The 15,379-nt window shown below is 47.8% G+C and overlaps 1 protein-coding gene across 2 annotated transcripts; it reads right to left on the reverse strand.

Moving 5' to 3' along the window:
• Positions 1-3,296: 3,296 nt before the first annotated feature.
• On the reverse strand, positions 3,297-11,002 carry ZBTB2 (zinc finger and BTB domain containing 2). Of its 2 annotated transcripts, none has more exons than XM_074580413.1 (3): positions 10,852-11,002; positions 6,782-6,965; positions 3,297-4,845 (listed from the first exon to the last, which is right to left on the reverse strand). In XM_074580413.1, exons 2-3 carry the CDS (start codon positions 6,952-6,954, stop codon positions 3,483-3,485), a joined length of 1,536 nt encoding a protein of 511 aa, XP_074436514.1. In that variant the 5' UTR covers positions 6,955-6,965; positions 10,852-11,002; the 3' UTR covers positions 3,297-3,482. The 2 variants fall into 2 exon arrangements, with proteins under 2 accessions (XP_074436514.1, XP_074436516.1); XM_074580415.1 differs by lacking the exon at positions 10,852-11,002 and adding an exon at positions 9,436-9,566 and having other exon boundaries at positions 3,341-4,845.
• Positions 11,003-15,379: the final 4,377 nt, after the last annotated feature.

Below are 15,379 nucleotides of genomic sequence, written 5' to 3' on the forward strand. Positions count from 1 at the left end.
CTATTGAGCAGATAGATTTGTAGAAGCTTGGTACTTCTGAAGTCAAGGCAGAGGTGTTTTGTCAGGTGACATGCCTGGGAAATTAACTTTGAAGTTACTCCTTTGGAAGGATAATGGGGCTGAAGATCCATCCCACAGCCTTGAATGATGGCAGATTTTCACCAATTATTCAGTAGTCCCTGCAAAACTGTCTTCTTTCATTTGGTAGAAAAATCACAACTTCAGCAGGTGGGCAAACTCAATGAGTAATGAGCAACTTCGTCACAAATTTGAGTCAGAGATAAAGCCTGAAGTTATCTCCAACTGTAATAATAATTCAGATGGGATTTAACAAAGAAGCTTGAACAAAACTACAGTTGTGCTGTAATTACCCAAATTCCTGATGCAGCTGTTAATAACCAGAATATACTGTTTCTAATTCATTGCAGAGGAACAAACCGGCTCAAGCAGCGAGAGACAATGGCTTAAACATCGCTATGGAGCATCAGACAATAAAGGGTATTTAAAATAAACCATTATGATAGCTGAACACATATAAAAATAATCTCTTTATTGTGATTTTTTTTTCTTTACCTGACAGTGTTATTTCTTAAGTATAAATATTATCAGGTGAAAGTATCTCTGCTGAGCCTGCAATTTCACATTTCTTGCAGTATCAGTGCTGGCATAACAAACTTCTTCTGCAACTGCTTGTTCCCTGCCCTACAGTGCCCCTTCTTTCTGGGCAGTACACCGGCTTGTGAGGCCACACTGCCCACCAGAGGAGGGACCTGCCCAACTGGGAGTCACGGCTTCCCACCCTCTTTGCCCTGGATGTTGCCAGCAGCGACACTAGCTTCAGTAAGCCTCCTCTCTGCTCATTTCTGCCCTTGCACAATCCCATGAGTTGTCTGAAGGCCCCTGCGGAGCTAAAATTGGGAACAGATTTGACAGAAAAATAGCATTTTTAAGACTGGTTGTTTTTCAGTGGAATCAGTTCACTTGAGCCCATTCAACATGTAACTGAGCAAACAACATGTTCTCCAAACAGTAGGGAAGAAGAGGCGAGAGCAGGAATAAGGTAAGGACCTGGGGCTGATAAATGTCCCACAAAAAAAGGGTGGGGCCATATGTACCCTTCTGATACAACCAGCCACCTGGGGAGTTGAGCTAAACTGTTGTACTCTACACTGGCACAGAGCTGGAGCTCTGAAGGAAAAAAAATAAAAATAAAAAGAGCATCTGACTAAGCAGTAACTAATAGCTGAGGCGGCAGCACCTTTAGCAGCTGTAGTCATTTTGGAAATGAACTTGTGACTATCCCCTAAACCACAGCTACCTCAAAAGCCAATCTTACACTGAATGAGGAAAGATTTATTTTGTTGTCCTACTCTGAAAGCATTTCAGATTAAGTGAGATGAAATAAAAAGCACATATTATATTGGTAGATGAAGATCATAAAAAAATTTTAAAATGGGCAACACTAAAATAATTCTGTAAGATGTTGGGTTTTTTTACCTCAAAACACTTTTATACTTTGAAGTAAAATAAATTGATTTTAAATCTATTACTCTAATACAAGAGAGATAATAAACTCAACACCACTGACAATAAACTTTACAATAATTGTCACGTTATAATAAATGGGAAAAAAAATTAGTATGTAGTGACTTTTTGTGCTAAATGCACTGTTTTAAGCTTTAGTAAGCTATTTGTTCATCTGTACGAGGGAGGTTTTAGTCCAATACACAGAATACATCGCTTGGCTTTTAAACCAACTAAGAGCTCTTTTAGGAAGATCGAAAGCCAACAACCTTTCATCTTCAACTCAATAAATCATATCCCATTTAATTCAGTTTTTATTCAATGAAATGATGTATAAAAACTTACAAATCTGAGAACTTAACTATACACAAAAAGATGATATTCAGTTTAAACGTATACACAGAGAAGAGCTGTGGTTTGTGACTTGCCCTCTCCCGCCCCTCCCCCCAAAACACACACTGTCTCCATTTATGACGGGGCACTTGTTCTGTCCGCTTTGTTGGCCCAGTAATTGCTCGGTGGGCTTCATTGTTGCTGTCAGTTTGGGTTTTTAGGCTACCAGCAAAAAATCTGGGCATCCATATAAAATAATAAGAATCAGGAACTTGATTTTTAACACAAAGATGCAGTGCTACCATCAGCAGTAACTAAAACTACAGAATTCACCCTTTTGGTTTTTGCAGACTTTGTCTTGGCTTTGAAAATAACGGGACTCTCACAGAGCAGAATTTGCCAGCCAGCACTACAGATTCACTTTAAAACAACCATGATCCCCTGTTGCTAGAATGTCTCTGCATCACTTGCCACTAGACCAAGTGAAATCATGGACATTCCTTGCCTGAGTAAGGCAATAAAGTTTTTCTCTCTCCTTTCATCCAGAATGACTCAAACCTATAGGTAACCCCACATGCACATGCTGCACTGATGATGGTACAGTGCTCACCAGTATGTCACTTCTCTAGTTTCCTTTGTAGCTTGGGTGACAACACTTACCTATTAGCTTCTCTTCAACAGGCCAATAAAAATGCACACAGCTCAGGACGTTATAAATTTGATTAAAAATAACCTGTGCAATGACTAATTTTTTTAAACAATTGAAAGACTTTCTGGCCTGAATCTTGAGAGTAGACAGCCAGTCACTTAAAAAGGATGTGTGCATTTATTTACCTGTACCAAATACACACACAAACACTTTATATATATATATATAAAATCTTTATACATATACAGTATTTTATATATATATATAAAGATTGCCATCACATTATTATTACAGCTACTTAAGTCAAAAGTTGACTAAGTAACTACTTTGCTTGACTCAATGCTATCTGAAACAGATACCCAAAGGCATACTTGAAGGAAAACGTAAGGCTAAAAGAAACCCAACATCCTCAGCTCTTTTTAACCCAATGAACAGAGAGTTTTGCATTCATTGAGAAAAGTTGAGGGTTTTGAGTTATAACCTTAATCAACTTGCATGTGGACTTCTAAGAAGCATGGTGTTTTAATTTGCCAGATCTTCTCAAAATGCCTTTTACCAGGGAAACTAATATATATATATATTCTTTGCTTACCAAACCGATACTCTGTTTCTCATTACACTCATCATTGTATCTAAATACACTTTTAAGCAATCTAAATTTTGTTTAAAATCTATTAAATTTGGATTAACTAATACTATCAATATAGTTAGCTGGATTATTTTTTCACACGTTCCTTTGTATTAAAATCAATTATGTTGTGGTTTGATGCAAGACCTTTTTGTTTGTTTTGGTGGGAGAGGCAAAGTCCAATTTCCTAACATGCCAGTACAGTTCTGGTTGCTGAAGACAAAGGGTGGGAAGGAGGCTGGTGGAAAAGATGGCAGGGGTAAGTGAGGTAAGAGGTGAGGGGAGGAAAAAATTGATTTAATAAAAAATGAGTAAAGAAACTTTAAAAAATTGATATAGGTTTCACATTCAGTCTAACAACACTGCTTCCTGCTCCTTTTTGATGGAGGCTAACACTGCATTATCAGTCTCTGTGGCTTCTGTGTCCCCACCACCTAGCAGAATGGAGCGATCTTCTTCTAGTGTAAAGACAGAGTTTTGATTTTGGCACGAATGTTTGACTACTTCATTGGGAGTTGAAAAAGTTTTGTCGCACAAGTTACATTTGTAGGGCTTGTTGGTCTGTACTAGCATGTTGTCCATTTGACTGCCTTCCTCAAAAGTACAGAGTTCCAGAGTCTGTTTGTCCACCATCGTGTACGTGTCCATGCTCTGGTTTAGGCACACGTGTCTGGCAGCCTGGTTAGCCCTACAAAAGCTTTTGTCACAAGTGCTGCACTTGAAGGGCTTGCCGGTGTGTATGTACATGTGCTCCCTCCAGTGGCTTTTCTGAATAAATTTGCGACCACAGATGGAACATTCGTATTTCCGTCTTTTTACTTCCCTCTCTTGATCTGCCTGCTCCAAGTTGTCTATGTCTGCGATATCGGAGGGGGGCGGTGTCTCTGACTGCTGCTGCCCATCAATTATTGGGGAGTCTGAGATCTGCTGCAGCTCGCTGTCACTAATCATCCCTGCTTCAGGCACTTCCACGGCATCTTTATCAGCTGTGTTGTTACAGAGAGACAAAGAAATATTACTTTCTCCCTGCTGGCTAGACGTGAAGGGAACTCCCGTGTGGATCTGCAGGTGCTCACGCAAACTGCTTCGCAAATTGAACCGGCGACCGCAGAGGTGGCAGGCATAGTACTTTGGGAAGCTGCCATTCCTTTTCATAATGCTTGGCTTGACATGTGCTATTGTGAGTGAGGCAGGCTGTTCATCTGAAGAAGATGCTTCCATGTTGGCCTCTTCTCCTGCAGGTGAATTATTACCAGCAGCAGACACCAATTCTGGAGACAAAGAAGATGGCAATGGGTCAGAAGTGGACATATTTGTCCGGGTCACTTGTGGCAGAGTCGTAGCTAACTGCGAGAGCTGTGAGCCTTCGGAAACCTGCTCTTGGTTCATCCGTGATGTCTGTGGCCTTGGTTCTCGCCCGAGTTTGTCAGTCGCTGACGTAACCTTAGTGGGATGTCTTATCTGGTGATCTGCAATCTGAATGCCATATAATGAAGATGCTAATGGAAAAACTTGATCCGGGTGAGAAAAAGTTCCCTGACTTGCAAGGCTGGCCTCTTGAATTAGTGGATATGCATGCAGAAACTTTATTCCTTGTTCTAGTCGAACTGGGTCAATGAGTTGCGGTGCCATCTTCCCAGTGTACATCAAATGCAAGAGATAACTGAAGATATCTGGCTGTATGTCAGTCGCTTTCAAACGGACACATTCACTGAAAAGTGAAACAAAATGATCAATAAGAGATAAGGAAAATGTTATTCAAACACAGATAAAAATTAGAGGCATCTACTTAAATTCAAAAGACAGAATCTGCAATAAATATAGAGAAATACTTTAACGTAAAAGAGCTAATTTTGTTGCCTACTTGAAAGATGACATTTTTTTCCTCAGGGAAGTAACTGGCTTGAAAGACAAAGCTGTCCCATTGCAATCTACACCTTTCTAAACTGCTGTTATGTTATAGATCTGTTGTCACACAATAATATATTTTATAAATTGCAAAGATATTTCCCCCCTTTTTTTGGTTGGATTCAAACCCGTCCGTAGCTAAATTAAAATGTGCTAGCACTGAACTCTACATTCACAATCCATTAAACTTTTCCTTGGTACTCAGCCCTGAAAACACATAAAATTCACCCGGCAACGTGCTTGTTTGGCTTCTATGACTTACTGCTGTTTACAGCTATAGTTCTGCAAATGTGTGGTATCACCTTGCCCCAACTGCATCACGACCCAGCAACCATGCAGGACAGGGTGTGAATCCCCTGAGGGACCTGATGCAACAGCTGCAGCCTGGGCACATCTAACCCATGGAGGATGGGCTCCTTACGAAGCAGAGTGCTAGCTTCTTCCCTTGAATAGGGAGGAAGAAGGCGTACCACTGGTGTTAGCCTTAGTCAGCCTAACAGTCCCTTGGTTACAGTGCTCAACAAAGGGAAACCCTGTGGCTCTGATGCCCTCTGCAGCCTAACAGACTGAAGCCAACACCATCCTCCAGCTGAGACCATGCCCTGCACATCAGCCTTAGGATACTTTGGACCGAAACACACATCACTCCTCTGGCTGAAGCTGGATCTCTGTGCAGAAAGAGAGGCAAGGTTCACATAAGAAAGAAAATCAGGAACATCTTGGTTAGGCTAGTTAGCTAACAGGAGATGATCTGGGATTCTCATTGTTTTTCAGAGTTACTTCTAGCTCTTACATTAAACAAACATTAAATAAAAGACAGAATCCAGAAACAGATGTGACTGCGGACTGCAGTATGAATGCTCTAAGCACAGTAGGCTACCAAGCCGAGGAGGAAATTATAGCCAATTCTTCCATTTCTTGAGGTGTACCCTTCTTGAACTCTCTCTCTGACTGCTTTTCAATTCAGATATATTACTCAAAAGTAAACTTTGCAGTGCTGTCTTCCAGGAATGACTGCGCACTCTTGTCGGAGCATCAAGACTGATACATCTGCCTGCAGTCCTGTCTCAGAAGTGTAAATGCACTTCTGTCCTTGATGTTTACTTTTGGCTAAGAACTCTTAGCCAAAGAGTTAAGAGTTTCACTCACTTAACATAAACTTTTTGAGATAGTTCAAGTAATTATGAAAAAGAAAAGACCAAAAAAAATCTCTTTAAAACAGTCTTACACTTTTGTTATCGTTTTAATGCCCTCCATGTAAGACTGCCTGCAAAAAAAAACCAACCCCAAACCCCACAAGTTCCCTTATTTTCCAGCACTATATAGTATTTTATTACTTAGCTGACTTTGGTGAACTGTAAAAAAAAGTGAAACATATTAACCTCTTTTTATAAGTGCATTTCTCAAAATTTCCTAGCAAATACTTATTAGGTTGTATATAATGTTACGGAAATGTCAAGAATAACACCAAGACAGAATAGAGGATAGTAAGTGGGGGAAGGAAAGTGCAAGAGCAAAGACAGTGACTTGTGCTAAATTATACCATTAGTGTTAATGAATCACAGTTCAACTTTAACATGTTTTAAACTGAGATTCTAGTTTGCAGATAAGACTGGATTCCATATTCCATATGTCACAGCAACAGGCAAAAAGAACATTTTCATGTTTCAAAATGTTACTAGACCCCCTTACCTTAGCTAACTGAACAACATTTAAACAGTGAACCTTTTTATAGTTACCTGGTTTGATGAACAAATAACATCTTGAAGTAGTTGGAGAAAGAAGCAAGGACTGACTTGTGTGCCTTGAAGTAGACATCACCAATGGCAACTGTGCAGTCACACAGGAAACCAAACTCTCTCTGAGCATTTAGTTGCTGCAGCAGAATAAGTCCATGGTTGGCCAAATCCATTTTTTTACACTCTGAAAAGCAAACGACTTCCATGTAAAACTTGACAGTAGATGCACGATGCAACAGTAACTGTCTTTTAATAGATAGTTTTCTCTAATATCCTCACGTCATGCTTTAGTAACACCTCTTAATCCCAAGCTACTGTATAAATGATATCTTATGCACAGGCAAGGATCTCTGTTCCATGACGGGCAATGCAATACACAAAGGTGCAAGTGATTTGCTGAGTCTTAAAGAGCAAAGCAGTGCCAGGGCTAAAGAGTTCGGAAAAGGCATGGCAGGGGGACTTGCATACAGAAACATAAACAGCTAAAGGACAGGAAGAAATATTAATAAGTAATAAACACATCTATTTGTAATTCAAAGAATGATGTATTTTGGCTACCACTTGTCTGTTCAAATGGGAAAAATAAATCTCCCTTCTGGTATCAGTCACCCTTACCTAAATGGGTGGGAGAGACAAGAGCAGAACCCAATAAAAGACAAGTTAGATAACTTTTATGTAAAAGAGAGAGATACTGAAAATTCAGGTTAAAAGTATATGTCCATCCAGCTGGATCCAAACCCAACAATAAATAATTAAGCATTTCTGATGGTTATGCCCTCTCTTGGGAAATACCAGATACATATCTGAGTCTTCCCAGGCTGAATCAGTGAATTCATTCCAGCTACTGGGAAGCCCTTTGGACTATCAGAACAGGAGGAGCCAATCTTTTCACACAACAACTATTTGTTTATTTATTGAGATCAGCTACAACAGCATTCTGTAAGGAGCCTGTGTGCCGGAGTGCCTTGCGCTCGCCTAGCAAATCAAGAAACCTGACGGGGGAAAGGTGCGGTTCCGTTCATCAGCACAAGGTAGGTGAAACAAGGCCACCAAGCTGAGCCCCCCTAAACCAGAGCTTCCGCAGCCCCCCCCCGCCCCCCCCGCGCTTCCTTGTGCCAGCTGCTGGAGGCTGCCCTCAAAGAGCTACCTAAGAACTATACATTTTTTCTCAAGGATTCGAGGGCAGCCTTGGAAGCAAAAATTGATAACTTGGGGGGGAAAAAACAGCCAGGGAAACACATTAGGGCAGTTGCATACGGTTGGGTGGATGAATATACAGCTAGTAAGATCAACAAGTGGATATAAATTTAACCAAAACAAATAGAGCTTTGGGCAGAAAAAGTGAAAGTATGAAGTAATGTAGGTCTGTACATAGCCAGGTATAACAGCAAAAGAAGTCAACAAGATACCTAGGCACCTTGTGCCCGGAACAGTGCAGATGCTCTATGAGCAGAAAAGAAAGAGAAAGTGAAACCAGAAGCGGATCAAAAGTGGCAGATTTATGAAGAGCCTTGGTTCCCCCCCCCTCCCAAATTTAGTAGGAAGTTATCAAAATTTTAGGTAAGGTACAAACAGCTTGTTTCTTCTACACAGTAAGAGTGTGGCTTTTCAGGAAAGAGAATAAAAGCATATTCCGCATATACCAATATGTTTAGTCATTGGAGAAACAAGTATTTCTACTTGCTGGAGAGTGAAGAATGCCCTCATATTTAAACCAAGAACCAGGCTGACCAAACGCGTTCCTTTACATTCACATGATTTAAGGTACAGTAGATTGTTTTCCTACAGTTAGTAAGAGAAAAAGACACAGGTTCCAACTCTCTTCAGGTCCATCCTCTCCTCCCTAAATTACTGTTTGAATAATTATGTTCGTAGAAACAATATGCTAAAATCCTCTCCCTCTCTCCAAGAGAGGGAGCACTCGCTGTCAGCAGTAACAAAAATCATGTTTATCATTATTTAATCCTGCAAGATGCTCCATGCAGGTAGACTCTGTGATGTTACGGAAAACACACTTTTTTTTTTTTTTGGTAGCTTTAATTTAGATTATTCTACATGCTACATTTTTTAATTCATTGGTGCTGAGTCTCGCTTGTACATGGACAGCAAAGCTTGTCAGGCAGAGCAAACCTTTGATGTGAGGGAACTCCACGCCAGAAAGGCATTCTTTCTAGTTATTATCATCCCAAGTTTGTTTATAGTTTAGCTTATAGTTTCACCCTTACCCAAACAACAGCGGAGGTGGCAGCTGAAGCTGTTACCCTGCCTCAGAGACCTGAATTAATCTCTTCCCAAAATGATCCGGTGTTTCAACACATGCGCAACACTGAAGTTTTTGTGTGTGTTTGAAAGATGGTTAAATGCTATGAACTGGAAGCACTGGATGAATTACACTCTAAGGAAATTATATGGCAGAGGAAGAGAGCAAGGGAAGCACTTTGCCTCCCTCTTTCACATAGAAGGGTACGTTACAGGCATGCCTATGTTCCGGAATTTTACCCTTAGCTGAACAAAACGATGACCAGCACCAGCACGGGCGTATTTTAGTGCTGTGTAAAACACTCCTTGCGCCCCCAAGCCCGACGGGGACGGCCCTTCCCTCGCGGGGATGACCGGCCGGCCCGGCTCAGCCGCATCGCAACTCTCTGAATTACCTAATTTTGCTCGACGGCGGGGGAAAACACCACGCGAGGCCGAGCCCGAGCCCGTTGGGAAGGCGCGCGTTTGCCTCGGCGACCCCGGCGGGGAGGCCGGTGGGCGCCAGCCAGGGGTGAGGTACCGCGAAAGGGCCGGTACCGCACCCCGGCGGCGAAGACGCGGCCCGAGGAGAAAATCGCCGGCAGGGCTGAGGGAGGGGAAGCGCGCAGAGACCGGCACCGCCCGGGCGGGGGACGCCGGCCGCGCTGACGGAAACCAGCTACCGGGCCCGGCCCAGCGCTCCCCGCTCCGCCCTCGTACCCCTCGGCGGACGCCGAACCTCCCGCCCCGCCGCCCGGCAGGCCCCGGAGCCCCGGCGGCGGTCGGAGAACCCGCGCTGGGGCCCGGCCCGGCTTCGGCCCCAGACCCGCCCGCCACAACGGGACCGCGCGCGCGCGCCGGCAGCGGCAGGCGGGAATGGGGGGGCGCGCGCCGCCCAGGCGCTCCCGCCGCCTGCCGGCGCCGTAGCGCGCGGCGGGAGGGGGGGGGCGTGGCTTGCCGCCCCCCCCCCCCGCGGAGTCACGCTCGGCCTCTGTGGCACACAGGTGACGGCGCCCTCCCATTGGCCGCCGGGGCGGAAGGCCGGGTGGCCGCGCGCCGCTCTCACTGGCTGCGCCCCGCCCCTCCTCCCCTCCTCCCCCCCCGCCTCCGCCCTCCCACCCCCATTCCCCCACCCTCCCCCCTCCCCCCCGCGCACGCCACGCGCGCACGGACGGACGGAGACGGCGCGAGACGCAGCGCGAGCGGAGCCGCCAGGGCGCGCGAGACGGGAACCGCCGCCGCCGCCGCCGGGGCCGCCCAGCCTCTGCGAGGAGAGAGAGACAGGCGGGGCCGCCCCTCCCGCGCCGCGCGGCGCCCTCCCCCCTCCCTCCCTCCCCCGCCCCGCCCCGCCCCGCGCCCTGCCGGATACCGCCGGACGGGAGGGGGGGGCCGCCCCGCCGCGGGCGGGAGGGCGCGCGGGCCCCAACCGGCCGAGCCCGGAGGCACCAGCACCCTTCCCCCCCGCCTCCTCCCCCTTCCCCGCACCCTCGGCGCGGCCCACCTACCCCCGGCGCGGCCCTCTTCCTCCCCCCCCCCGGGCTGTGTCCCGGATGGAGCCGCCCGGTCCGGCCCGGCGCGGCGGGGGTTTGTCAGGAGGCCAGGCAGCCCCGGCGGCGCCAGGCGCGGCCCCTCCGCGCCCCCCTCAACCCGCCCGGGCGCCCCTCACACACAATGAGGAGGTAGGGCCCAGCAGGCCCCGCCGCGCCGCGCCCCCCCGCCCGCCCGCCGCCGCCTCAGCCCGGGCCCGCGGCCGGTGCGGCGGGGCCGGGCGCACGTGCGGGCGGCGGCGGGGATCCCCCCGCGGGTGGCGGCGCGGCGCGGCCGGTGCTCACCTGGGGGGCGCGGGCCGCCGAGGCGCCTGGTGCCGCGCGGGCCGCCGCCGTCTCCGCGCCCAGCAGCAGCAGCAGCGGTAACAACGGAGTCAGCGCGGCGGCGGCGGCGGCGGCTTTTCCTGTCCGGTTACGTTAGGGTCACATGACCGAGAGCGGAGCACAGAGGCTGCAGCGAGGAGCCCCCGCCGGGGGGGAGGGGAGGCGGCGAGCGCTGTGGCGGCGGCGGCAGCAGCAGCAGGAGCCACCCAGCCCCCGCCCGCCCCTCCCTCCCCCGCCCGCCCGGCGGGACCGGCCCCGCCGCCGCCTCCCGGGCACCCCCCCGGGCCCGACAGCAGCCGCCCCCGGCCGAGCGGGGCGCGGGCGCTGCGGCGGGCGCGCTGCCCCTTTAAAACTCCCGGGGGGGCGGCCCTCTCCCTTCCCCCCTCACCCCCCCCAGCACCGCGCCGCTCGCCGCCGGGCGGGGGCGGACCCTCCGCCGCCAGCGCCCCCTCCGCCGCCCGGGCTGCGGGATAACGGGCCGGGCCGGGCCAGGCGGCTGCCGGCTCCTCAGCGGGGCCCGGCTTGGGGCCGTGGCGGGTGCGGGGACGGGACGGGACGGGGCGGGGCGGCGCTGCGCTTCGCTCGCCGCTGCCGCCTTCCCGGCGCCCTCGCCGCGGCGGCAGAGGCTGCCCGCCGCCGGGGGCGCCCGGCCTCGGCGCCGGGGGATACCGGGTGGCTGCTGCCGGGCGGTGCTTGGCGGCCAGGCGAGGTTCGGGCGGCGTGTGGGGGGACGTCCCTCGTGTGTGTCCGTCCCGTTCCGCCTCCCCCCCAGCTCTCCCGGGGAGAAGTGGCGGGCGCAGGTGCGTCCCTCCGCTTCCCGCCGAGCCAGCGGGGATGGGGGAGATGGAGACGAACCGGCGGCCGTAGGAGGGGAGCGGAGGGGAGGGGTAGCGGGACGCGGTGTTCCCGGGGCGCTCGGGCACGAACTTTGTGAGCGGGTGTCCCCGTCCCCCGGGCTTCTCTCCAGGTGTCATTTATAGCGCGGTCTTCGCTCGGGGCTGCGAGGCCCGGCCGGAGCTGTCAGGCGGGAGGTTACGGGTTCACTTGTCAAAAAGAGTCACTCAGGGCAGAAAAGTGGAAAGCTTGGCTTGGCTCGTTGGCAGTTCAGGTGGGCAAGTTGTTTGAACTGGATGTTTTTAACTCGTCTGTTTAAGGAGGGGATACATAGCAGTCTTCTCTAAAAATCCAATCTGCAGTTTTGGGCAACGGCAGATTTGGGTTGCAGTGGAGCACCGAGGGAACGTGGCTGCAGTCAGGCCTCGTTTTTTCCAAATCTAAAGCATGCTATCGGATTCATGGGTGCTGATAAAACTGCACAAATATATGCGCTAACGGACACTGTGATACATGAAAAAAAAATTGTTGGTCTTGCAAAAGTTATCGACTTAGAGTTGTTAGTGTGGAGCAGGGAGGCAAGAGTCTGGGAGTCTTTGGCAAGAGGCCGGGAAGTCCCTGAAGAAATGGAAGGGTGAGCCCTGCATGGGGCTTGAGCGCGATTTCTCTGAGTCAGAGGGTCGGTCTGGGCACGGCCCGCATCTGCAGCGTGTTGTAAGGTGACATCTGCTCACTGGAGCAGTGGCGCGGGCAAAACCATTTTCGGAGAGAAACTTTGTTGTTGTTGAAAGCCCTGTAGGAAGATACTTGGTCAGCAATAGTTAAATAGGGTTCCTTTGCACCCCCTGCCCCAGGGGCCTGCTCCTGCTGTCCTTAAGTATGCTTTCTGTTGTTCCTTAGGAACAGCATATGCTACAATGTCAATTATTTGAATTAGGTCCAGATTATTATTACCTTTTTTAAGGTACTTATCTAAGCAACTTGTGGGGGACTAGCTGTAGCTGGGACGATGCACAGTCATTAAATAAGGTGTGCTATGGAAAAAAGGCCCAGATTCTTTTAATTTAGTGTCTTGACAGCAAGTGTGCTGAGAGAGGGAGGAGGAGTCTTGTATCTTGTCTGGTTTGTAGATCAACAGATGATTGCAGTCATCCCAGGCTATTGTTATTTTTACAGGATCTAAATTGATCAAGGAGTAGACCAGTTTTATGTGAGTCTGACTCGGCCATCTCCCGCCGAAGTTAATGGAAGTCTATCTTGATAGACATAGCTTGAGTCCTTTTGCATTGTATAGCTCATGAATATTAATTTATTTATCCAAGTTAAGCTGCACTTGAAAACTAACTAGTTAAGTCCTAAAAAAAAAAAAACCAGCCTTAAAGCCCAGCAAATTATTTTTAATTTCAATGGAGCTGAAAGTCTGTTTGCCGCTGTTGCCGTATTTTGAATAAAGCAGCTGAACAGAAATGCATCTTCAGGACCTGCCTCGAGTACCTGTGATGTGCTGAACTACAAGGGACGCGTTTCTAACAGCTCTCTGAGTTCCGCTATGTGAGCGCATGGCAAAAGTTTATAGCCTGTATTTAACCAGTCGACTTGGCAAATTTTTTTCTTGTACGTTTCACTTGCATTTCAGCTCTGCAAACTAAATACAAAGTAAAGACAGGTAGATGGACATTTGAACTTAAGTCACTTTAGTGGTGGAAGATTGGTCTCATTCTCGTGGAAGATGGTGAAAGTGATATAATTTGTAATTAAATTGAGCAGACTATTTAGGAAAACCAGTGTGTTTCTGGCAGATATCTGGCAGGGTTTGTGGCCTGTTTTTTCTCCTCTGTGTTGCACTTGAGTACTTCTGTGTTGGCATTCGTGTGGGATTCTCCTCTGTGCTGTCTCTGAAACCAGAAAAAATTAACTTAGTTATTTTTTTTTTTATTAATAGCTCATAATTCAGCTTTAAAGCACCTTGGTTTGGACCGCAATACTTTAATCCACCAATAATGCAATTCTTAATTTAAAAGTATCCTGTCTGATTCAAGGTCCATTGAAATCTGTAGGAAGATTTCTGTGTTGAGTTTTATGCTGCCGAACTTCACACCTTCGATGCTGACTTACACCTGAGACATGTCGTCCGTGTCACAGGGAGCGATAAGCAGTTCATCTGTTGCATTCTGGACACCTGACTTAAGATGTGAATCTAAAATTTTACTTCCATCTCATCTTTTGAGGTATTTTTTTTTTTTTAACGTAGTTACAATCCATGCAGCTGAAATTGTAATTAAAATTTATCCTTGTCTCATTAAATGGTATTATTGTGCTTTTAGTGTTTGTATGCTGGGTTCCCCCCGCCCCTCCACTTTCTTGAGGTGCTTGTTTAGGACTCTTTTCCTATTTTTATGACTTCTTGAAAGGATTGTTCAGACTGATTCAGATATTGCCACGCACCTGAGAGCATTCTTAGTTGTATTGCTGCTGTTGCTGATAGGATCAGTCCCTAGGTTTTTGGTTTTGCTTTGGTCTGCACGTACCCAGATTAAAGGCAGAGTTTTGTCTGGTAAGATCATATTTTGCATTGTAAATGAGCATACTGCTGATGATTTAAGTGTTAATAGGATAATGAAGGTGTCTGCTAATCTGAGTAAAAAATCACTCGAGCAGTGGGAGGAACTTGATCCAGACAGACCCAAGTCCTGTTAGCATGTCTTTTTGGTAGAGTTCAATTGAAATCTGGAATGGAGTAGTAGATTTTTACTGTTATAGTCAAAACCTTAACAGCTCTAGTGATGTTAATCAGGCTCAAACTGCTTAGGTTCTCAGTGAGTGTTCAAACTTGACAGCATTTTTGAAAAATCAGGGAGCAGAGTCCCTGCTCTGAGGAGCACTTTGCTCACTGCTCTCTGCAGCACTGCTGACCCGCTCCTGCAGGACCATTGCTGGCTCTGCCAAAGCTGTGGGGAGCTGGGACCGTCTGTCCTAGGCAATGGGCAGGAACCCTTCCCTGAAGGCGTGGGGCACCGCTTCCACGCTGGTACAAGTGTAGTAAAACGTGAGTTTGTGTCAATGCTGTACATCTGTTTTATTAGTGCAGTTGCCATTTCTAGCACTTCCACTTCTGATGCATGTTGGCGAGAAGGCTCGGTGGGAAGCGCCACAGCTGCAGTAGCTTCTCGCTAGATGAGTAAATATTGTATCTCTGATAGTCTCCAGCCTTTTCATACAAGGCTATATCCTCCCTCCCTGTTAGAATTTTTCACACGCTCTGTCCAAATCTCACTCATCTTTCACACAGATTCGAAGCACAAAGCAGGCAAAAGTGATCCCCAGGAAACCCCTTGACGTGCGTACAGGCACAGCAGCAGTTGTGGAACAGCTCTGCTTTTTCTTGCCTTGGTTTCCTTGGCATGGGGAGGCTGTTGGGGTACAGTTGTGACAGGTGAGCGGTCAGCCCCCAGGCAGATCTGAGCTTTCACGTTGTTGTCAGTAGGTCTGGCTGTCCTAGAGGTGAAGGAGAACTATGGTGTGTAGCCACTTTTTGTGTGCGCTGTATAAGGTAAAAAAGTGAAGAAATAAATCTTTGTCATTCTGGAGGCTAGCAGCTGTTTTTCTAGTATCAATATGTTAACAAGGAATTGTTTCTACACCTGGTGAACAAAGC

This window comes from Larus michahellis, chromosome 3 (assembly GCF_964199755.1).
Source record: "Larus michahellis chromosome 3, bLarMic1.1, whole genome shotgun sequence".
Classification (NCBI taxonomy): Eukaryota; Metazoa; Chordata; class Aves; order Charadriiformes; family Laridae; genus Larus; species Larus michahellis.